General features: G+C 37.9%; 1 protein-coding gene across 1 annotated transcript in view; it reads left to right on the forward strand.

Annotated features, from left to right (window-relative positions):
• Nucleotides 1-26,202, forward strand: part of VEPH1 (ventricular zone expressed PH domain containing 1) — a 263,608-nt gene that overhangs the window by 218,106 nt on the left and 19,300 nt on the right. Inside the window, exon 12 of the mRNA XM_010365910.2 lies at nt 21,013-21,130. Coding sequence (XP_010364212.2) covers nt 21,013-21,130 — 118 coding nt within the window. The remainder of the gene's footprint in view (nt 1-21,012; nt 21,131-26,202) is intronic.

Genomic DNA, 26,202 nt, shown 5'->3' on the forward strand with positions numbered 1-26,202 from the left:
AACTCCAGGATAAGAAAAACTGTGACAATACAAGTCTTGGCAAAGATGTGAAAAAGTGGGAATGTTCACACACTCTTGATGGAAGTAAAATAGGTATACCTGTTTAGAAAAAAGAACACTTAAGCACACACACATATATACATATGTATGTATTAGTCATTAATTAGACTCAAAAATGAAAGCTAGATTACTATTAAGATGGGTGAGTAACTTTCTTTCTGAAGTCTTAATTCCCTTTAAAGCTGATCATAAAAATGTTTAAATACAAGATTTTTATATTACAGTATATAAAATGTGCTAATACTACTTAGCTATTAAAAAGACAAAATAATGTCTTTTGCGGCAACTTGGATGGAGCAGGAGGCCATTATTCAAAGTGAAGTAAGTCAGAAATAAAAAAACCAAATATTATATATTCTCACTTGTAAGTGGGAGCTAAGCTATGAGTATATAAAGGCATACAGAGTGGTGTGATGGATATTGGAGACTTGGAAGCTAAAAAAACTAAGTATCGGGTACAGTGTACATTACTTAGATGAAGGGTGCACTAAAATCTCAGACTTCATTCATCCATATAACCAAAACCCACAAATTTTCCTTTACAGACTTCTTAAAGAGCAATTTGCTCTTTATAATATAATTAATGGTTATATTATAATTTCATGTGCCCTGTTTTTCTGCAGTTCTATCTCTAGATGAACTCTTACATAAGTGCATCAGAAAACATGTACAGAAATACTAACTGAAGCATTTTTTGCAGCAAAAATTCAGGAGCAACCCAAAAGTCCCTTGATAGAGGAATGTGGAAAAACAATGTTGTGGTATAGTAATATTACACAGGCAGGTAAAATGAATTAATTACACCTATATGTAATAGCATGGGATAAATCTTGAAAATATGATATTGAGTTTTAATAAGCAAGTTGCAAAACTATGATATGAATACTATGATAGCATAAATTTTATTGTATAAATTTTTAAAACACACCAAGCAGTGTTATGCATTGTTTATAATACATACTACACTTATGATAAAAATACACTACATTTAGAATTATACCAAATTTATGATGAGGTTGCCTTTGGGTAAGGAGAAAGTGAGCAAAGGAAGGAGGAAAATGTTACTGGGGAAGGGAATTAAGGCGATCTCAATTTCATCTGTAATTTTATTTTTAAATAACCAGAAGCATTTATTAACTTAACAAATATTAGCATTTGTTACGTCTGGCTGGCAGGTCCATGGGTATTTGTTAAAGTATCTTTTGTAGATGCTTTTCTGTCTTTGTTTTTTAAATTTAATTTAACCTATAACTAATGTCAAAGAGTAAAGAATTGATAGGTTTGACTACATAAAATATAAAGTCTGTAAAGAGCAAAACCGTTTATGCACAAAAATTTTAAATGAAAATATTTGTAACAAGCATGAAAAACAAAGTTTAACATCCTTAAGCTACTACTATAAGTTCATGGAAATCAATAATCAATGAGCGAAGAACATGAGCAAATACTTAGGAGACTCAGTACATAAAAGATATTCAACCTCATTAGTAGGCAAAGTAGTCAAAGTTAAAATAAGTTACCCTTTTTAACACATTTTTTAAAATACGATAATCAGTGCTGGCTTGAGCAAGAGAGTTAAGGCACTCACATGTTTCTAAGTTGAAGTGTAAGTTATTTCAACATTTCTAAAAAGCAGTTTAGCAATGCAGTTCAAGGGTCTTAAAAATATTCTTGTCCTTTCACACGGTGATTCCACTTCTAGGAATCTGTTCTAAAGAAGTAATCTGAAACGTGTACAAAACTTAAGATAAACGAAACAAAAAGTATTGCAGAGGGATTTGTAAATAGCCTAAATGTCTAAAGATAGGAGAATGAAATTATTATACATCCATATAAAAGAATATTTTTGTAGGTCTAGACCTGAATCCAGGTAAAAGAATATTTTTAAGACAGATAGATAGATGAAATAGAGAAATAGGAAGATAGATAGATAGATAGATAGATAGATAGATAGATAGATAGATAGATAGATAGATAGATAATGATACAGAGAAAGAGAGAGGATTATTTCCTGGCTGTCTCTGCTGAGAGAACAAAAAATACTAACAAATCCTGAAAAGTAATGTTTATGAGACATGTTTAATGATATGAAACACACTTATGGTAAATACCATATTTCAGGGTACAAAATTATTTTTCTAAAGAATATTATTTGGAGGATTGCCCATTAAAACAACCAAAAGGAAATATAATAAAATGTTAATGATGTAGCTCTGGTTGGTGGGATTAGCATTTTCTTATTTTTCTCTATATATTTCTTTTATAATCAAGGAAAAAATATTACTTTAAGTTATATTGCCTTATGTAAATGAGCAGTTTACTTGAAGAAAAATAGATTCTAAGACAATTAATTTCCATTATAAAATAAGGATTTTAGAAAGATGGTGGAAAAGTAGTTGATTTATTGAAGAAATGAGAAAGACCCCCATGGAGTAAGTAGAAATTACTATAAATAATTTCATTTCAGTGCGTGTGCTGCCCAACACTTCAGAGGGAATGGCACTCTGATTATCAGAGGACCAGAGTTGACAAAGTTGATTGGAGGATTGCTAAAGGGCCAGAATTTCAGGAAGAAAAAGCCTTTATTAACACATATGTTCCAGTTACCAAAGCATAGGGAAATGTCATATGCTGTAGAAATGGGATCTCAAAACTATGTCCCTTGCAGAAAAAATAAACTACATTTACTGCTGAAATTAAATGTGCCCCATCTGGCTAACATTTGGTGATTTGTTTTCAGTCCACATTGCTACAAACACACTTGATAGTTCCCAGGATAGTTGACAGGAGTGTCAAGGCATAAATAAACTAAAACACTAATTCTGGGTGGAACCCAAGGAGACTTTCTGATGCTCCCACAGGCTTAGATCTAGTGTTTTGGGTTAAAGTGTTAATGTGCTTGAATACATAAATGCATAAGTAAGTAAATAAAAGGTGGGCTTATTATATATAAGATGTAACAGTTCAAAATCTTATGAGAAATTTAAGTCTACATGTGTGATAGAAATGACAAGTGCTGTGGAAGGTCAGTCTCCAGGAGTGCCATATGAATATATGTTCGAGAGAACCTTCCTTTCAGGGCAAGCTAGAAGGGTATGGGGTTTGGGATTTCAGAACCCCAGATCGGGGTGGAGGATTCTAGGCTTTTAGGCTATGAACTCAGAACCAGAAAAATCTGATAGGCAGTTTCTAGGTGGCAAAGGTGAGGTAAGAAGATAAACAGAAAATGTGAATAAGAGTCTACCCTAGGAAGCCAGGTCCAGGGGTTAATCCAGTGATTGAGGGGAAAACTCAGTGAAGACTGCAAATCATGGAAGGACCTGGAGGGCAGATTGAAGGTGGAATGTGGATGCAGAGGCAAATGTCTGGGACACTCTTTGCTCAGGGAAGGAGCTGGTTGGAAAGTGGTAGAAATTGAAATGCAGAGTTCAGAGACTTTTTTTTTTTTTATCTTTAAAGAGAAAAATAGTTCCATATAGAAAGAATGACATGAGAAATAACATGGAGGAGACAATATAATCACAGCAAAATCATGGTAAATATGACTCTTAAGTTCATGTATTCAGTCAAAAATATTTTCTGCAAAATGCCTGCTGTATACCAACCACTGTGCAGACACTAAACATAAACTATCATGATCCCTGCCCTGATGGAAACAAGCAATACACTAAGAAACAAATACACAATTCCACACTGATAGAGACTATAAAAGATAATGCCTAAAGAAAATGAGCATTTGTTGGATGTTAAAGGAAGGCTTCTCTGAGCAGATATCAGACAAGTAAGTTTTCCTGGCAATGAGAACAATTTGCACAAAGGCCTTGAAACCAAAAAACAAAACAAAAAAGGAAGAATAAGAGAGAAAGGAAAAGCTTTGGTGTATTAGAGCATTCTCTTCAAATGTAAGTCACACATCCCATCAAAAAAATATTTCTGAGCAAGTACCTTCAATATGTGCATATTTATTTACCTTTAAACTATATACATACATTATTTTACATACTTGTTATTTCACTATAAAACATTGAAAAATAGAAATTTTAAAGGACGAGATGAAAAATAAATAGAAATGAAAGTTCTAATATTTTCTTCCTCCTATATCACAGTGGATAGTCACACCTACGCAAAAGTGAGCACATTCCCCTTTCACAGCATTGGTGGAGTCAGTGAACAAAGGGGAGAGTGGAGACTATAGAGTTAGTCTGGGGAATTCTGTCCTGGCCTTTCAGACCATGGCAAGGAGCTTAGATTGTATTGCAGTCTATGGAAAACCACGGAAGAGTTTTGAGCAGCCGTCCTTAGTTCAGTTTCTTTGTCCATTTGGGCTGCTATAACAAAATACTATTAACTGGGTGCTTATAAACAACAAAAATGTTGCTTACAGTTCTGGAGGCTGGGAAGCCTGAGATCAGGCAGATTCAGTGTCTAGTGTGAGCCCATTCTGGCTTATGGATGTTGCCCAAATGCTGTGTCCTCACGTGGTTGAAAGGACAAGTGGTCTCTCTTGGGCCTCTTTAATAAGGCACTAATCCCATTTATAAGGACTCCATCCCCAAGACTTAATACCTCCCAAAGGCCTCCCCTCCCAATGGTATCACCTTGGGGGATAGGATTTCAATGTATGAATTTGGTGGTGGTAAGGAAACATGAGCCTTCAGTCCATTGCAACCACCTTGTTTTTTGAAAGATCGCTCAGTCTGCTGTGTGGGGAATAGATTGGAAAGGGACAAAAGTAAAATTAAGGAGATCACAAAAGAGACTATTGCTAATCCAGGTGAGAGGAGAGTAGCTTAAACTTGTATGATCCTGGTAGGGATAGAAGTTAATGACGCATTCAATATAACTTTTGGAGGTAAAAGTGACATAACAAGCTAATGAATGGCATGTAAGTGTGAGGGGAAGTGAGGAATCAAAGCTGATGTCAAGTTTCTGGCATGGCAGTATCATTTATTAAGGTGGATAAAACTGGGAGAAAATGAGCTCTGGGGAGGGGCAAGTGAATGAAGGTGGGAGCTGGGACACAAGGCTTTTAGACATCTGAATCTGAATTTTCAACCACCTGCAAGATGTCCCAGTGGAATTGTCTTTTAGACAGTTGGATATCCAACTGTGAAAGGACTTAGGCCAGGAATATAGATTGGGACATCATCAGCATACAGATGATGAAAACCATGAGAAGACTGAAGCAATCTAGGAAGAGAGTTTAGAGAGGAAATGGTCCAAGTTCCGGATTGCATCCAGAGAGCAGCCAAGAAACAAAAGAACCTCGGAAAGTGTAGAAGCCATCACAGATATCAAGAGAGTGTCCAAGAAGGAGAGAGAAAGGAATTGTATGTGATTTGGTAGCCAAATCAAGATAAGTGTCCATTCAACAGGGCAACATGGAAAGAGCAGTTTTAATAGAGTTTTAAGGGCAAGGTACGAACAGAAGTAGGTGGAGGAACAAGAAGGAAAGAGTAAAGAAGGAAGCATAGCACGTGTAGAGAGCTGTTTTAAGCAGTTCGGTGCTGAACGGATTGGTAAGTGGAGGGATTGTAGAGATGAGTAAAAATGGAAGCCTTCAGAGCCTGTTTATAAATTGCTAGGATGCTGCAATAGAGAGGTTGAGACTGATGAAACAGACGAGAGAAGAGGTGGTTACATACAGAACCAGATCAATTAGTAGATTTGATGGTGAAAAGAAGAATGCATCCTTTTTAATAGCTTTTAAATTTTTTTCAGTAAAATAAGAGGTGAGGCCATCAGCTGACAGTGAGGTAGGGAGAGGGAGGAGTGGGAGGTAGGTATTTGAGAAAGAGAAGGTTTGAAGTGAAAGGCTCAGAGAAGGGAGCATGAGCTTCCTAGAGAAATACGACAGGATGGTCAGGCGATGAGGAGCATCCATATGGGACCTAAGGTTATGGATCTGAAGTAAAGCAGAGATCTGATTTTCTCCAGCTTCAATCTATGATGCTATGATGGAATTCATCCAGGCTTGGGTTTTTGTCTCTTGGTTGAGTGGTAGTAAAATACTGAAATGTTTCAAGATCTGGATTTGAGAAGATGGAGGGTAAAGATGTACATCAAAAGAATAAAATTCTAAATGCTGAAAGGGAAGCATCCACTCATGAGAAAACCAATTTTGGGAAACAGAAAGATGGTCTTTAGAGACCAGAAAAAAAAAAAAGGTTATTTCCCAAGTGAAGAAAATGATGGATTTGTGCTGAGTTTCTCTTTACAGGAACGCTCTGCTTCTCATAGCCCCAATACACACTCTACTCTTTGCCTTGAAAAAATAGAACAAGTACACCCACCAAGCAACTGGCCAAAGTTAGGACAACAGCCACTAGGGCAAGATGAAGCTAACTGACCACGGCTATGTTTACAGTATGCTCCGTGGATAAGGCTTGCAATGCTAGGTAACACCAGGAGAATTTTCAGCTTAAGCACAAGATGGATTTTTATCACAGTTTATGTAGTATCAGTAGACTCACACTCCTCCACCAGAGCCACGATAGTTCATCTGGGATTAATATGACTAACATAAGAGGAGAGGTTCACACATGAAGAGTTCTTGAGAGAAATGGCATGGCTTTTTACAAGCATGACTTTTATTGATGCCTTAGGACCACTGAGTTTGGAAGTTCAGCCAAATTCTAAACTTTGCCTCCCTAAATACTATTTCTACCTTCATTTGGATTCATTTCTTTCCCTTAACAGATATACATCAGGCATCAGGACCCCTCATTTAAACAATTCTGTACACACAACCCACTATATTAAGTGATTGCATATGATTTTGTAAATTCATTGAACTTAAGTGACAGTTCTATTTACTATTAAGAAACAGATTTCTTTTCATTGTTATACACTGGTCTGTTGTTTTATAGTCTTTCTTTTTAATCCTCTTATCTCCTTTAGAAAACTATTACCTTTACTCTTGGCTAATTAACATACACTATTCATACCTCCCTAACCACTTTCCATAGACACTGTACTTATACTGTACATATGCTTTTTTAACAAATTTAAATTGGCATAGAAATGTTTTGTCAGTTTAGTTGAAATCCTGGTTTATCACATGTATTATATTCCTTTCATATTTCACAAGCCAGACTGTCCTATAATGAAGCATGTCAATTTTACTGCTGTCGTGAACATTCCTTCACAGTTAGCCAGATGTTCTGCATCAGTCAAGGAAATTAAAAAAAAAGAAAAGAAAAACCTTTAGAAAATAGTTAACGAAATAACTCTATTCCTGGGGGAACAGAGGTATGCAATCCCTCTGCAATGTCTGTTCTAAGCTAATAGTGGTTGGGTTCTTTTCTTAAATAATCAGTGCATGAGTAAAATCCTTTTCTTTTTCTTTTGCTGCTATCATGGATATTGTGTGAATGCCCACAAACACTGGGCACTATACTATTAGAATAAATAACACCTCTTTTTGTACAAGAAGAAAGTGTGGTAACCAGAAACTCACAATCGGGGTTTGAATCCTGCCTCCACCAGCTACTTACCAGCGCTTTTATCTGACTCCTCTGTGCCTCACCTTCTTTACCTGCAAAGTGCAGAAAATGGCAGTAAACACTTCACAGGGATGTTATGAGATTCAAAAGATATAACACATGTAAAGTCCGTGGAGCCGTGATTGCCATATAGTAAGAGCTCAATAAACAGTAGCTGGTACTATTTTATTGCACCTCCTCTGCAAGACCCCTCCAAACAAAATGAATGACTCCCTCAGCCATATTCCCATAACCTTTCGCAGATGTAAATAAAGATGTCAACAACAACAAAACCATTTGATTTTAATGTTTTTCAGCCTCTCATAGGCTGGGGGATCAGGCTCTTCCCATTAATGTCTGCATGTCCCAGCACCTATCATGGCATCATGGCCTGAGGCAGAGCAGCTACTCAGTAAATGTTTTGAGACTTTATATTCTCAATCATGATTAAAGTTTCTTTCTTTTTTTTTTTTTTCTTGAGACAGGGCCTCACTCTGTTTCCCAGGCTGGAGTGCAGTGGCACAATGACGTCTCACTGCAGCCTCGATGTCCCAGGCTCAATCAATCCTCTTACCTCAGCCTCTCTAGTAGCTGGCACTATAGGTGCCCAACACCACACCTAACTAATTTTTGTATTTTTTTGTAGAGACAGGGTTTCGTCATGTTGCCCAGGCTGGTCTCAAACTCCTGGACTCAAGTGATCCACCCACCTCAGCTGCCCAAAGTCTGGGATTATATGTGTGAGCCACGGCGTTTGGCCCGGTTTCATTTTTTGAGAATGACTTTTATGTTCACAAATAGCCCAACATTTGTCTGAGCCCATGTGTACTATAAAAAGAGACTGCTCAAACTGAATAAAAAATTTCCAAGTTAAAAGCTAGGTTTCACTAAAATAATGAACATTATTTTCTTGTGTGACTCACAAATATACACTGCAAACAATTCCAAACAATGTATCTAAAAAGGTTTTGAGTGGAAGCTGTGTCACTAAAATGCAAGTAGTCATGCACGCTTAATACTCATTTCAAAATATAAATTCTGGTTTTGTCCTTAAAAAATCATAGCAATTTAGATATCTCAATACTAGACATACCAAGAAAGAGAACAATCGGTGACATTATCAGCTTTTAATTTTATAATCCTGAAAGTTGCATGTGGATTGGCAAAAATTTTGGTTGTAGGGACATATTACCCTTTCCCCCTTAGGGATTCCATGAATATGGAGTAATTTCTATGTTTTTCTGTTTTTAATTCAGTAAAAAAAAAAACTATTTCCTAAAATCTAATTATGTTCCATATTTTTTATATTTTTATCCTACATTCAATGCAATTTTGGGTTTGATGCCTCATTTCTGGATCTGGTAATTTCTTCTGCCAATGGACAGTCTACTTTGTAACCAACCCAAAGTCCTCATGCTGCATGCAATCCCCTTTCTTTATAGTCTTTTGCTAGAACTGAGAGTAGCCTTAGACCACCACACACTCTAGTGCTGGTTTCGTGCAGTAGTTCTCAGACCTAATTTATGCAAGAGTCCCTGGGGTGCTTGCTAAAAATGCAAATTCCTAGGGCCTCTGCAGATTTTGCAAATGATATTTGCTGGGATAGTCCTGTCACTCTACATCTTTGGCAAGTTATCCTGGTAGTTCTGGGGCAGAAGGTCCCACAGCCTCCTCTGATAAAACATCAAAACAGAGGCAAAGGCAGCTGAGATCCAACTGACTTAGTTTGAGTCACATCTCTACCACAGACGTGATCTGGGAACTGGGCAAGTCATTAACCTCACTACAGCTTGATTTCTTCATCTATAACTGGGAAAGAATCCACCTCCCTCATAGGGCTGTTAAGAAGGTAAAATGAGATGATTCATTTAGTTCAACACCTAGCAGAGCACCTGGAACAGAGTAAGTGCAGCTATAAAACTATTACTTCATAAACTACAAGGCTGGGGCCAAATCACCCGTTTAGTCTTCTCTTTTCTGGGTGTCGATATCTCTGTGGCTCTACCCTGAATTTTTTCAATTTTTCGCCTCCTCAGTAAGAACTGAGTGCTATGGTCTATGTCTGATTAGGGCCCGGGTACCTCATTATCATCCTATGTGTGTGTCTAATTATTCCCTGAATGGGCACACATCATTGCGCCTTTTCATTTCATCCTCATTAGAGTGCTCCATTGGCCCACCTTGTTATTTCCTGTCTCTTCACTTATGTACCTTTTTTCTGCTCCTCCTTTCAGTCTTCACATCTTCTTATGCCTATTTCTTTCTTCATCATATTAAATCCTTCCTTTTATGCTTGTTCCTTTCTACACAACTCATTACACCCCTCCATCTGTGAACTTCATTATGCCATCCCATTTCTATGTCATCTCATCCTCATCATGCACATGTTATTAGCTCCTCCATTCATGCTTAGTATTGCATTCTTTCTCTCTGCTTCTTATCTACCACAACCTGCCCTTTCCACCCTCCCATTTAATGCTCCCATTTTTAAATCACATTACACACCCCATGCCTTTATCATTACACTCATCTATTTATGCATCTCATTGCACCATTACTCATGCACATTTTTCTGTGCATTTCTGTTTGTACATCTCATTATGGCCTCATCAAGCATGTGCATGTCATTATTCCCCTTTGAAATGTTCATGTCCACGTTGCATTACATCTCTTTATGTTTGCATCTCACTAAATCCAGTGCTCCTAGGTTTGACAACAAACTAACAAAAACAGACAGGTAAATATGTTACCTGATTTTAGAAAACTAAATACGTTTCTCAGGCACGTAGCATTAGTGTTAAAGAAGTCATTCATTTCAGAAAGATTTATATATTTATCTAGCTGAGAGACAAAAAACACTATATTTTACATGCATAAAAAGGAGCTTCTTATTTTGCTTGATTTGAATTATCATCATTATCACTACTTTTTTTTTTTAGATGGGGTCTCACTATGTTGCCCAGGCTGGTCTCAAAATTCCTGAACCCAAGCAATCTGCCCACCTCAGCCTCCCAATATGCTGGGATTACAGGTGTGAGCCACTGTGCTCGACTATTATCACTACTTTTTATTATTTCTCCAGTTTACAAAGTAGGCCAATTATCCATTAATTGATTGTGGCAAAAAGTCACTGAAAGAGACAGGTTAGGAATCAAAGTCATTTTACACTTTGAGGAGTGCATTAAAAGCAAAGAGAAATTAAAATATTTTCCCAAGAACTGCCAGTGAATGGCAGTGGCAGGGCTCAAACTCTGATCTTCTGACCCCAAAACCCATATTCTTCATTCTGTACCACTCAGCAGAAAAACTCTTATTTCAAAGTATCCTCTCTGTCACTTAGCCCATGCTGTAATAATTCCCTAAGATACAACTTGCTGTCAGCGTGCTTTGTTTTGTTTGGTTTTCTAAAACACAATAGAACATATTTCAAACACTTAGTATTTTAGACCTGTTTCTTTATCTGCAAGTTTGAAGAGCTAAAAGTTACAAGAAACTGTAACATGGAGCCTTCTAACAAGAGAAAGGAGAAACACTTTCACCACCAAGGCCAGCCTCACACAGGCAAAAGAAGGAGACTCCTCTACAGGGAGTTTGAGGGGTACCAAGAAAGTCCACACACACACACACACACACGCACACCCAGAACCTTTCTTCCTCACAGATTCTGACCCTTGCTAATCTCTTTGCTTCACTCAACTGTGTTCTCTGCCTCATTTTTACTTTTCATCAAATTATGAAATACTCATAAATTCAGAAAAGTACAGAAATGTGATATCCATTCCTGCCACAGATAGATTTTTATATTTCTTCCATATTTGAATCAAATATCTCCCTTTACAAAAAGAAACTGTTGAAAATATTCTCCTGAGGTTGGTGTGTATTATTTCCATGAATGTTTTTGTACTGTTGTTTTAAACTTTTACCTAAATGTTATCAGATGGCACATATCTTTTGCAATGTGATTTCTGCACTTAATGTTATGTTTTTTAAATATATCTATTCATACATGTAGAGTTAGCTCGTTCAATTCGGCGTCTATGAAATTTTCCACATGTAAATAGACCATAATTTACTTTTCTTTTTTGAGACGGAGTCTCACTCTGTTGCCCAGACTAGAGTGTGGTGACCTGATTCTCGGCTCACTGCAACCTCTGCCTCCCAGGTTCAAGCGATTCTCCAGCCTCAGCCTCCTGGGTAGCTGGGATGACAGGCACGTGCCACCACATCCAGCTAATTTTTAAATTTTTAGTAAAGACGGGGTTTCACCATTTTGGCCAGGCTGGTCTCCAACTCCGGAGCTCAAGTGATCTGCCTGCCTCGGCCTCCCAACATGCTAGGATTACAGGCATGAGCCACTGTGGCTGGCCAAGCATAATTTACTTTATCCAGTTCTCTACTGAGGGGTGGTTCAACTGTCTTACAACTGCCTCCATCACTATTACTTCACCAGTGCTTAGCTCTCTGCCGTGTGAAGTGACTAAATGGAGACATTTAAAATTCCAGCATCATGGGAAGAAATACCTTCTCTCTAAGTTCATAGTAGAGTCAGTTTTATTTCCTCTGTAACTATTCAAAGTAGTAAACGTTCAACAAAATGAAACTTTTGTTTTCTCTTTTCAAGATGGGGTCTTGCTCTGTTGCCCAGACTGGAGTGCAGTGGCACCATCATAGCTCACTGCCACCACAAAGTCCTGGGTTTAAGTGATCCTTCTACCTCAGCCTCCTGAGTAGCTTGAAAAGCAAGTTGGCAGAACCTAGTGAAATTTAGGATACGAACAATGTTAAATTTTTAATGTATCATGCAAACAAGGTTTCTGGGGCACAGCAGATTATTATTATTTACTTAGCAACAAATAACCTCCTAAGTTTCCTTTTGCCTCAGTTATTAACCCTGGGGGCAACTTGATGAGAACCAGATGTCATCTTACACATCCTAAGGTCTGTACTGTAGGCAAGGAACCTTGACAATATGAATTTGAGTGTTTATGCAGGGAATGGAACAGCTGTCCCTGACAGGAGGGAACAAAAATCTTTGCTCCTTGGGACGGGGTCTGGGTTCTTACTTTTACTCTCTAGAATGTAAATAAATCCCTCCAGGACGAAGAGAAGACTAATGTCTTCAACCTGACAACCCAAGCCCCAGTATCCTGGTCTCATCCCCACCTGAAAATGTAAACATACCTCTGGGAAAATAAATCTCTCTAGATGGTCTTTCACTTTCTAATTAGTCATAAATTTACTTCTAAAGCTTGTTTTTTTAGCCCAGGTCTCAAGTTTCAGTAAAATTTGTTCAAAAAGCCCTAACTGTGCAGAAACACAAAAATATTTTCACAGCCCTACACTAATACACTGTGACACAGCAATTCCACTCCTGAGTGATTATCACAGAAAAATTTTTGCTCACATCCACCAGGGAACATGTATAAGAATATTCCATAGTTACATCGTTGTATAAATGCAGAGGTGGGGGCACCCTTGGTGCCCACACTAGGGAAATGGTTAGGTAAAATGTGGTGGGGGGTGGATGCACACCATTAAATCACTGTGCAGTTGTGGAAGCAACAGTTGGCTAAATACGCATACAATATCATGTAGAGATATTGAGTGAAACAAACAAGAAACCAAATAGGGTTCATAGCATACCATTATTTGCAAAACTGAAAAATAAACATTGCTACATATTTTTCAAGAATACATATCTGTTCCAAGACATGTATCAAACCCAAAAGGTGAGTACTTATATAAAAGGGAGTTTGGAGAAACAGTCTGAGAATCAAAGTGGTATCAGGGATAAAGGAAAAAACAAAATTATAAGAATAAGAGAAACACCTCGCCTCCAGCAAAATAACCTACGTGGCTAGGAGCATGGTTTTCTTGCTATCTGATTTCAAAAGAAAGAAAAAAAAGCCTCTCCAAATTAGTTCTTTAACATCAGCATCCTCTGTAGTATAGTGCCACATAATAGACTTAACAAATAGTACTAAATATTTGTTTAATGTAGTTGGCTGTAATCAATTAGAAAAAAAAAAATCACTGCAATTATTTGCTTTGCACCATGAAAGGAAAATATGTAAGTGCTGACACTAATTGTTGAAAGTTCTGTAATTACATTTTACTGCTGAACCACTGTAAAAATGTTCAAGTTTTCTTGACCTTTTGAACACTGGCAGTGTTTTGGCCTTGCTCTCCCTTTAATAATTTGCTGGTTTTAATGATCTGAAGTTTCAAAGAAATTGGATTTGTAAAAAAGATAATTGTGGTTTTATCGAGCATTTATAAAACTTGTTATATAGCTTCATGCAATTTTCCACCTTTATTTTCTACTCAACTCATACACTTCCATTAGATTTTTCATAAACCGCTTTACTTAAATTCTTGTCATGTTAACTGCCAATATCCTGTAGTCAGATTATTTTTTCATGATTTTTAGATGAGTGTGATTTTGGTGAATTTGACTTTTGTTATTTTATCGTATTTGTTAGTTCTTAAATTATTCTTCAGAGCTTCTCTCTGAAATGAATCAAACATAGTGTTTTCTTCTAGCCACTTGGAGCCAGACCCATAGAATTGCCATGATTTTCCAGGAAGAAATTCAGTTCTTCCCAACACATAGGGACTCAAAGAATAGAAATATACGTTTATTTAGTGATCTGTAGTGATAGTGAGGAGTTTGCCACATTGGCTTCATATAGTCATGTATACCTCGAGTTCCCTTACTAGTTAGGCATAGAAATATGAGAGCCAATGGGACATAGCACATGCGTGGCATTCATGCAGAATACTGAAATGCACTATGAGTCTTTCCACATCAGTACCCCACTGCCTCTGCTTAGAGTCTGCTTCCCCATGGCCCACCTCCCTCTCCACCCACCTCAGCCTTCTGCCAAGTTTCAAATTGGGCCCAATGAGTTCAATTTTCACCCCTCATCGCTTCTTGCCATATTGCACAATTTGGAATAATAATGTCTCTGATGTTTAAAAATGAAAACTTTGCTCCTTAAGACCAGACTACCTGTTTTGTCATATGAAAAGAAACTTTTTTCTTTTCTTTGTTTCTTTCTTTATTTTTTTGAAATGGAGTTTTGCTGTCATTGCCCAGGCTGGAGTGTAATGGCATGATCTTGGCTCACCGCAACCTCCGCCTTTTGGGTTCAAGCGATTCTCCTACCTCAGCATCCCGAGTAGCTGGCATTGTAGGCACTTGCCACCATGCCCGGCTAATTTTTGTAGTTTTTTTTTTTTTTTTTTTTTTTTTTTTTTTTTTTTTTTTTTTTTTTTTTTTTTAGTAGAGACAGGGTTTCATCATCTTGGCCAGGCTAATCGTGAACTCCTGACCTTGTGATCCACCCACCTCCGCCTCCCAAAGTGCTGGGATTACAGGCATGAGCCAGCACACCTGGCCTCTTTTCTTCTTTTTTAGGTTTCACCCTGTTGCCCAGGCTGCAGTGCAGTGGTGGGATCTCGGCTCACTGCAACCTCTGCCTCCCACATTCAAGCAATTCTCATGCCTCAGCCTCCCAAGTAGCTAGGATGACAGGTGCCTGCCACCACGTCCAGCTAATTTCTGTATTTTTAGTAGAAACGAGGTTTCACCGTGCTGACCAGGCTGATCTCCAACCCTTGACTTCAAGTGATCTACCCACCTTGGCCTCCCAAAGTGCTGGAATTACAGGTTTGAACCACCATGCTTGACCCCTTGAAGCCAAACTATTGTGGAAAAGAATGAGCATATGCACGTGGAGATTGACAAATTCCTCAAATACCAATCAGTGGACACAGATCAGCCATCCCCACAAGTGCTTTGAAGGATACAGGATTAATTTTACAGTCAGTGCACACCAGAGCAACTTGGGGAGCTTGTGTAAAAATGCAGATGGGGTGCAGTGGCTCAGGACTTTTAATCACAGCACGCTGGGAGGCTGAGGTGGAAAGACTGTTTGAGCCAAAGCATCCAAGACTAGCCTGGGCAACATAGCGAGAACTCTGAACAGACAATCTGAAAAAGCTGGTGGTCTTGAGAACAAGTAGTCAACATACTATACTGATGAATTAAGACAAACATCATTCTTCAATTATGAACACTTTATTCTAAAAACTTGTTAAATAAAATGAATTCCTGTAATATCCATAGATATGCAGATATACAGATATAGATATAGATATAGATATAGATATAGATATAGATATAGATACAGAGAGAGATATATATGTATTTTTTTAACAAATGTAGTCTGGAAAGTCTTAATGGTCATAGTTGAATAGACATGAACATTGAAAACCTAAATGTTACTGTTGATGTAAATTAGAGATAAGATCTAGGTGCTTCAGTTAGTAAAAATGTATAATGACTCGAACATTTACTATGAGCAAAGTGCCATACTAAGTATTTTAAAAAGCTGCAAAATAATATGGAAGTCAATCTTCACGGTAAGAGCTTTAATCCAGTTGAGAGCCAAAAACATCACACCGGAAGAAGCTTAGTAACAATCACACCTCACACAAATGAAGCTGTATTCAATTTCCTCTGTAAAGAATATTGCAGACACAATGAGTTACCTTCTCACCTCCTTGGACTGATGACTGTGTCTCTTTCATCTTTTTATCCATGGTTCCTGATGCCAGGTGCTATGAATACTGTGTTATATAAATTGAATCCAATAGTAATATTTTTCACAAGTTGAAAAACGTTTTTAAAAATGTGGCTGGATATTCTTTAAAGTCTCTTTTGCTAGTTTATTCATTCAACAAACAGCATTTCCTACTAGACACTATGTCTATAATAATTTAAGACAATATAAAGATCAATCATTAATTATATTCCCTAAGTAAGCTTATTTCACACCCTGGAATCCATATCATTAGAGTATGTGCACAGGAAATAACTATAAAAACATAAACTTACTATTAGTATGTGAAAATATTTGGGAATTTTTAAAAATTCTTGTTTACATTTCTTAAAACATACTTGAAATATGTGCCTAGAGTGATCCTATTAACCACAGACACACAGAGCACATGAGGCAATCCTATGTTTTGTATCTGTGCACAAATAGCTTTAGGACAGAATTTAAATGTGCCAAAACCCAAAGTTCTTCCAGATGTATGCTTTCACTGATTTCTGGAAAATTGCTTCACAGTACCCTCTCAAAGTACATAGACCACATTATAAAATCCAGAGGCCACTATGCACTTTTACAAAATCCATTGCGTTGACTCATGCTGTCATTTGTCAGTGAAATGATGTTGTAAATATTCTCTCATCTTTCTATGCTGCCTGGCTTAGACTTATTATAGAGTTTTCCGAATTCCTACCCTCATTAATGACTCTTTTTCTAAAACTGGAGAAATGCTCACTTAACCAAACTTTTAAAAATATTATTTTTTCCTCCAGTGAGTTTTAATCTTTTTGAATTAAATGATGTTTATCAGGAAAACCCTTCTTAGTGCATGCCTACTATGAATATTTATCCTTTTTTTTTTTTTTTTTTACATCAATGAAAATAGTTTGAACTTCAGCATTCTTTTGTGTTTTACTTTGTGTGTGTGTGTGTTTTGCTGAAGCCTGATTTGGAGTGTACTTGGGAGAATGTGACTCCTCTAAGTAGAATCATCACTTTCATGGAGAATTGGGCAAAAGGATGTCACTTTTTCTTCCTCTTCAAGGCAGAATCTCAGTATTAGTTTTCAATAATGCATAACAAATTAGTACAAACCTAGCAACTTAAAACAACACATACTTCTTATCTCACAGTATCAGAGGGTCAGGATTTCAGATGTAACTTAGCTGGGTCCTCCACTCAGGGGACCCGGGGCTACAATCAAGGTATTGGCTGGGCTCTGTTTTCATTTGGAGGTTCAGATGGGTAAGGTCTGCTTTCAGACTCATTCTGTTTGTTGGCAGGAATCATTTTTTTGCAGTTGTAGGACTGATGACTTTGAACTCTTACTGGCTACTAGCTGAAGGCCTCCTTTAAGATCTAAAGGCCACCCATAGTCCCTGCAGTTCACAATGTGGCAATTTGCTTCTTTCAAGCACAGCAGGAGGGTCTCCCTATGCATCTGCTAGCAAGACAGGGGTGTGTGTGTGTGTGTGTGTGTGTGTGTGTGTGTGTGTGTGTGTAATAACAGTGGGATTGATATCCTATCCCCTTTGACATATTCTTGGTCAGATTGCTGGGAGGTCACCTTAGGGTCTGTCTGCCACAATCCCATTAGAACTGAAAAATACTTAGACAGTGACTTAGAGTTAGATAAAGTTATTTTTATCACTTTTCTGGAGTCTAGTTACCTTAAAGAAAGTTTGTAATTCTCTAAACAAATCTATTTTTGTTCTCCTGTTAAAAAAAATAGGAGCCATATAGCAATTCTTGAGCAAGGCCTGGGGAAACTGCAGGACCCAGAAGGGTAAAGAAGGTTAAGTAGGAGAGAGAACTACTGACCCAAGCACATTGAAGAGGTCAAAATTCCAAAAATCTAGGTATCACTGGTTGTTGGTTTGTGTTTACCTGTTTTGTGATTTATTTTGCTTTGATTTTTCACAAGTATTGGAAACTATATGTGTTTCATCTGTCTTTCCATTCAAAGTGTGCTATTATCACCAACTTCAAAGTTCATACAACTACCATGGATATCCTTTAGCACAACAACTAAATCCTCTGAAGAGGTAAGCCTGCTTTTGGCTTCAGAAATTGAACACAGGAATGTAGTTTACCATATGTCTGAAACTTTTAAAGTACCTTTTTTCCAAGAAAAATGTGGATTATATGCAACAAACAGAATTTTCTGGTCTCAGAACAGGAAAAATAAAGAACCTTAAGTATTATTTTAAGTACTTTGTTTGCTAGTAGTGTTTGTGGTGAATGAAAAATTGATCCTTAATTGTGTGGGAAACAGAGAAGTGATCTGCATGGCAATGGCCAAGTACAGACTTCAGAGACTTCGCAGTTTTGAAACTGATATTTATGAACATCTGCTTTTTCCCCGTAAATTTTAATATGGATTGTATCCTTTGAAACTCACAAAACTCCCAGGTGCTTCTTCAGTCTTTATCTTGGAAAACACACTTTTAAAAGAAAGTCTTCTTTTTTCCATTGAACATATTCAAAATCATTTTTGCCAAAACAATATTCCTAGATATACAGCACCTATTGGAATGCCTGCGATATGGTATTAAAGGTTAGTAACCCAAAATGTTGCAATCACCATGTCAAACCTCCAAAATGTCCACCCCCAGAACGCAAGCCATAATAGTCTTAATAGAGGATGCTGGAAAGTATCCATTTCTAGGCCCAGGGCACGCCTTTTGTTATTACACCAATATTTGTTTAGTGCTTGCTATGTAATAGGCACTTTTAGGTGACAAGTTTATAGCAGCCAACACAACAGACAAAATATCTGTCCTCATTGTGTTTATGTTCCAGGGAGTGTAAATGTTCTCTTTAAAAATTCCCTTTAACTTTTTGTAATATCCTTTATATAGTTCGTTAGTAAAAAAGCTTTGTGCTGGGTCTACAAACCAATGCTAATCCATTAATGAAGCTGAACTGGATTCTGGGGGTATTGTGAAAAAAAATAGACATGTTTCTGTTCTCAGTGAACTAATAGTTGGACATACTTCTCACCTCTGTCAAAAAATTTAGAACTGAGAATTAGGAGCTTTGGGATGCAATCCGGGTAGCCATTTGCTCATTCTCTATTTAGATCCCTTATAAGCAGTGCAAACAGTGCCTACGCCCCTCAGCCTTGAAAATTCTAAGAACCGTTCCTATACAGAGAGAAAATAAGGGTATGTAGGCTAAAGGAAAGGAAACAAAATCACAGCTCAACAGAGCACAAACATGTCAATTGACTGGGTACATGCAAGGCCAACAAGAACATTAAGTCCCTCTTAGGAGGAGGAGCCTTTTAAGAATGCAGTTTCTGGTCATCCTATACCAAAGGATACAAGTCATTTACATAATAGGAAAGCCTCAGGAGGACAGTAGAGCTATTTAATTTGGTTAGGCTAATAGTTTTCCATCCATTTGCAGTCTAACCGAACCTCTCTCCCCTGCCTCTTAAAGAGGAACGCATTGGCATGGTGCCACGGGGCACATAAAACATGTGCAGTCTTCTTGGAGTGTCAATTCTACTCAACCATTTGGAGGAAAAGAGTTAATTAATTTACTGATAAATAATGTAATGCATTATCTTCCATTAAAACCCATGCAGGCCAGGCATGGTGGCTCATGCCTGCAATCCCAGCCCTTTGGGAGGCCAAGGAAGGTGGATCACTTGAGTCCAGGAGTTGGAGACCAGCCTGGCTAACATGGCAGCACCCCGTCTCCACTAAATATACAAAAATTAGCCAGATGTGGTGGCAGGCACCAGTAAACCCAGCTGCTCAGGACGCTGACACACGAGAATCACTTGAACCCAGGAGGTGAAGGTTGCAGTGAGCCAAGATCGCACCACTGCACTCCAACCTGGGCAACAGAGTGAGATTTTATATCAAAAAAAGAGATAAAAGTAAAAATTAAAAAAAATTAATGCAGCTTATATTATGTAATAGAATGCAAAATTTGCATATACTTTTAGGATAAAGCATAAGAACTAAACAGTGCTGGAGCCAAGGGCTGAGGGATTAAGCCCCACCCCCACATTTTCCATCAGCCCCCTGTAAAGTCAACATAATAAATATAATATGTATATATGTGTGTGTGTATATATATATATATATATATATATATATATTTTTTTTTTTTTTTTTTTTTTTTTTTTTTTTTTGAGACAGGGTCTCACTCTGTCACCCAGGCTGGAGTACAGTGGTGCAATCTTGCCTCACTGCAACTCCCACCTCACAGGCTCAAGTGATCCTGTCACCTCAACCACCTGAGTAGCTGGGACCACAGACATGTACCACCATGCCTGGCCAATGTTTTTGTATTTTTGGTAGAGACAAGGTTTCGCCATGTTGCCCAGGCTAGTCTTGAACTCTTGAGTTCAGGCAATCTGCCTTCCTCTGCCTCCCAGAGTGCTGGGATTATAGGCATGAGCCACCACGCCTGGCCAATAATATTTTTTGATATGGATAATTCGTTCTCAATTTTGTATAAAATGTAAATCCCCCAGCAGCATGTCTTCCAACCACATTGCCACTTGGATATCCCTTCTTTTTAGAAAATCTGGAGCCACTGCTAGATGCAAGAAAATTCTGGGCCATTTCAGGGTCTGACACCTCAAACCCTGACGCTCAGCCCTGGGGCCTGTGCTCACTCTCACTGCATTTATGAATACTCTCATGGAAAAGTTTAGCTGAATGCATTTTTTAAGGTCAGCCAAGAGAAATTTTTTTCAATGCTGCCTCTTAGTCCTTAGTACTGAGATTGAACATTGATCATCCTGATCCACATCCCCTTCTCCCAGTCTCAGAATGTTAGGTAGCAGGCAGAGCAGCTTATGTTCTTTGTGCTTTGTGTTCCTGACACAGGATCTGGACCAGGTACAGCTCCATCTGGAAGAAGTGAGGTTCTTCGATGTGTTTGGCTTCAGTGAAACAGCAGGAGCATGGCAATGCTTCATGTGCAACAACCCTGAAAAAGCAACTGGTGAGAGACCCCTACCTGCTGCTAAGAACCATCTGTGCCCCGATTTACAGGGATCTGTCAGCTTCATTGTTCTAGGTGGCCTTCCTCTTGCATAAACATCCCCAGTTGTAATAATGCGCAGAGTCATGTCCCTGCTTTGTGCTGAGAAAGGCATCTCACCAAAGTGGTCATAGGATAAAAGGAAAACTTTGGGAGGCAGAGAAGCAATTCCTCACCTATCTGTGGTTATGAAGGAAGCAGTATCAGCCGTTTTGCCCTGAAAGTATTCATTTCATCCAGATGACCCTGAGGGTTAGAGAGAAAAAAGTGTTCTGTCAAGGTGTGTTCCTTGAGGAAATGAGACCACACTAAATGAGTGAATCAGCACACAGACCACGTTTTCTCATTTAATCCCTAATACTGTTGCTTGATGATTAAACTGTGTAAAAAGTGAAGCATTGAAATAGTAAGAAACTGTCTGAGAAATAACCTCATAGCTGGTTATTCATTTTCCACTTCCTTTCTGCTGCTCAAGGTATTTGGTCTACTGACCTTGCCTAAAAATAATTGTTAGCAAATACAAGTCATACCCTATGCTAAACATATCAGATACCTTATCTCATTTAATCAGTCCTTGCAATACTCTTATGAGGAAAATACTGATATTATCTCTGCTTTACTGATGAGGAAACTGAGGCACAGAGAGGTGTGGTAACTGCCCAAGGTCATAAAGATTAATTAACAGCAGCAGAATTTGAACACAGCCTGACTCTGGAACCCATGCTCTTAACCATTTCACCATTCTGCCTCCCGGTTACACTTGGCTCAATCCAACCAGTGGAAACAGGTTGCTAATAAGCCTATGTCCAAAAAGTTATGCTGTCATTGGAAGTGAAATATTTCATCACTAGTGTGCCCTTTGAGAGGAGAGAGCTCTCAGTGCTGACACAGCTCAGAAACTGCATTTTGGACGACAAGAGCAGTGTTAAAAAGACTGTTGAACACAAAGCCACTTTGTAGATGAGCCATCCTCTAGACAGCCATTGATTATACCACCTGTACCTGGTCCTTTAATTTTAGGATTTTATGCATCTTCAAGATTACCCATTGTGGCAAGTCTGTCCTCTTGTTAACTGCCAGGATGTTGAGGCTGAATCAAAAAAGTATGTTTATTTAGCCAGATGGAGATGTGTAGGGCTCTCAGAGAAGTACCAATTAAAATGTATTACCCCAAGGAAAAGATGCGGATGGCAGAAGCTGGCAGTTAGGACGCCAGGTTTTGTGAAGCACAGATTGTTGGCTGATTACAAAGTCTGGATTGAGCCAACGCCAGAGTGAACACCCCAATTTTTTAAAAGTTAATTCAAACAAATAAGGAATTGGGGGATTGACTGTCTCCATTATAAAACTTTCTAATTAGACCTTATTTTATATATGAAAAAGATAGAGCATAAAAGAAACCTTATTTGAGAGCTAGTAAAATAACGTACTTACCTTAGGTAGCTCCGAGAGGCCCTGAAGAGTTTTCACTCCGAGTAAGCTGAGTCCTTAGTTCAATAAATATTTAATCATATCTGGCCAAGGGAGGCCTCAGAAAAGGGGCTGAAAGTTAAAAAACACAAAGTGTTCCTTTAATATATGTTTTCTCAAATTCACCGCCATGCTCTTGAAATGAACGTTCTGCACATTCACTCTTTCTTATTTGTGTTCCTCACAGTTAAATATGGACTGAGAACATATAGCAATAAAAATTCAAACAAGGTCAAATGTTTTATAGCACAACATATTGAATCAAAATGTTTGGCCCTGAAAACTTCAGTGGGTTTGGATTTCTTTGCTCATTTCCTTTTGCTACATGAAAGAGGATTTGAGTTTGAGAAAAGTCCTATTTTAAACTGTTTTCCTTTTTCCACCAAAACCCTTGACTCCCTGGGTAGTTTATATAGGTTGTTGATTTCATCTTCTTTTTTATATAAGCACTTAAATTATATATTTAATCTAAGTGAAAGGTCTAACATAATACTGTTGCCAAATATATTTCTCATGGAGACGGTATTTGCATTCAAGTTCTGCTTAAATTCAAAGTTTAAAGACGAAACATAGCAACAAATACTTTATTGGTCATGCACAGCTAGTGTATTACTTGCATCCAATTTTTCATTTATGCAATGCATGTTTGTTGCATTAGTTGAGTGTCTTCTACAGGCTGACCCTTGGGATAGAAATATGAATAAGGTACAATGTCTCTGCTCTAAAAGAAATTCATAATCCAGTTAGGGCCAAAAGGTATATTCAAAAAAAATCTAGCATTCTTCTTTTATGTTTTTGGCATGCTATATTTGTTGAGTGAGTGAATGAATGAATGAATAATATTTTTAAAAGGCAATGTCAAATATTCCTTGAATGTTAAAATGTAATGTTTTAAGATTGTGATTATAAGCTAACGATATCAAATTCATCACTATACCATACCCAATGCATTCTGAACCTGGTAAATGGAGATCGGGGCTGTTTCTCCCTAAGAGAAGTCGCCACTTGTAAAGCCTTGATCCACTTACCTTCCTGTCTTAGCACCTAGAATGTACTATGCCCTACTGAGTACTATGTACTGGTCTGAGTTTCATCAGCACCCACACAGGGGCCAGATGCCCTATCAGCCTCAGGGAGAAGGGGTCCAAAGAAGTAGAATTGAAGTCCAGAACAAAAGGCCAAAGAAACTGGGTTTTTGATATTTTTTAAAAGAATTGACAGATGATACAATAATTGTTTTCAAGTATTCACGTTTCAATATTTTTTAATGCTGTCCAGCATCTCCATGAGGAACAAAACATGAGACAATTAGAGAATTTCAGTTAGACATTAGGAAAGACATCAAGAAATATATAATACTTCTTAGTAGTGTGTAGACTCAGCCAGAGAAATCCTTCAGAAATTGACAGTATCTCAGCTTACTGACATGGTCAACTCACATACATTCCCGTCTTCAAGTAAAAGTCTCATCACCATCCTCCCACCAACTTCACCATCAACACACAGAAATTCACAGGAGTTTAATATCTGGTGATCAATAAAATATTTTTATTCAACAAAGTACAGATAGTCAGAGGAAAGTAAATGCTAAACTAATGTAGAGGCCCTGACATGATGATAATTGTTAGTATTCATCATTCTAATGATATGCTAAGTTTGCATGCATTTTTCTCATTTTCTTACCATCATTGACTTCATTTTACAGATCAGAAAACTGAAACGCAGAGAGATTAAGTAATTTTCCCCAGGTCACACAGCTTCTCAGTGATGGAACCAGTATTTTAATCCAGACAGGACAATTCCAGAACCTGACTTTTCAACCTATAGGGAAAATTCAAGTTAAGGACACAAAATATTGGAAATTCCAAGAGCAATCATTCAGTAGTGTTATAATATATTATACAGACCCAGAGACAAGTTTAATTTTTTAGAAGTGATCTACTTCCTCGATGACTTTCTCTACTTAAAGAAGAACAGAGACTTTGGTATGATAATGTGTGAGAAATTATTACTTGCAGGAAATGATTACAATAGAATCTATTTCTTATACTTCCAACTGCTGAATCAGTTTCTGATAATCATTTTATAAAAGTTCAGAGTGGAAGATTAGAAAATCTCTGAAATAACTCAGTAATCCTGAGAGACTTGCCTGGTGGTGTTTATTGCAGATCTCGTTATTCCACATGAATGAGAGAATGGAGATTGAGCAAGTAGATTGAACAGAACAGAACCTATTTCTGGAAAACCAAGCTAATCTTCTTTATCAGTTGCCCTTGTGTCTTGGAATTGCACAGTGTATGTTGACAGTAAGAGTTAGTCAGCTGGTCTGTCCTGGAACATATCTGGCTTTCTCTTCAGTCACATTTTTTTAAAGTAGGAGGAAGAACTGGGTCATGACTTTCACTCATTTCGCGAGACACATGGGATGCCTTTGTTCTTACATCCTACAAAAAACAACTTAGAGTTTTGGCACTCCTGTCCTCCTGATAAATCTAAGCAGCCCCATGTGATTAGTCTCTTAGTCACTAGACATTTAGAGTTTGAATGTGATCGTCAGTAGAAGGTCTTCTTGGGTTCTAAAAGAAAATGGAACAATTTTTTCAAACAACTTTCTATCATGATTCATCTTTAGAACTTGATTTCAAAAAGTTGTGTTATAAGAACATACTGTCAGGCTGAGTGCAGGGGCACGTGCCTGTCACGTCCCAGCTACTCAGGAGAGAGTGGTGGGAGGATTGCCTAAGGTCAGGAGTTTGAAGCTGTAGTGCACCATGATCAAGCCTGCGAATAGCCAATGCACTCCAGCCTGGACAACATAGCATAGACCCTGTCTCTAAATCTAAACTAACTAACTAAATAAATATAAATTTTAAAGAGAATGTGCTATTTATTGTATTATATTATATTATTAATACATGGGCAAATAGAGATGGTTTCAAAATGCCTCCTCTGTCAGGAGAGTTTTTTCAGACAGCCAAAGGAACTGGTTACAGCAGTTGTGGGTCTGCTTTGAGGGGCACCCTTCATGTGAGCTACATGTTTTTTTCCACTCTAGATGCCAATGTGAAAATGAACTAAATGACATCTGAGAGGACCTAGCCCATAAGGCTACCAATAGCCTTGTGAGTCTATGAATATGAAGCTTTTCCATTAAATTTCAATGTCAACTTTCATAGAACTTTAAAAGTAATAAAAGAAAACTCAATTTTGGCCAGGCACAGTGGCTCATGCCTGTAATCCCAGCACTTTGGGAGGCTGAAGTGGGCAGATCACAAGGTCAGGAAATCGAGACCATCCTGGCCAACATGGTGAAACCTTGTCTCTACTAAAAATACAAAAATTAGCTGGACGTGGTGGCATGTGCCTGTAATCCCAGCTATTCTGGAGGCTGAGTCAGGAGAATCACTTGAATCCAGGAGTTAGAAGTTGCAGTGAGCCAAGATCGCGCCACTGCACTCCAGCCTGGTGGCAGAGCGAGACTCCATCTCAAAAAAAAAAGAAAGAAAGAAAGAAAGAAAATCCAATTTTGATGTATGTGGTGGCTAGCATTGTAGTATGATGTC

The sequence above is a fragment of the Rhinopithecus roxellana genome, chromosome 1 (assembly GCF_007565055.1).
Source record: "Rhinopithecus roxellana isolate Shanxi Qingling chromosome 1, ASM756505v1, whole genome shotgun sequence".
Taxonomy (NCBI): Eukaryota; Metazoa; Chordata; class Mammalia; order Primates; family Cercopithecidae; genus Rhinopithecus; species Rhinopithecus roxellana.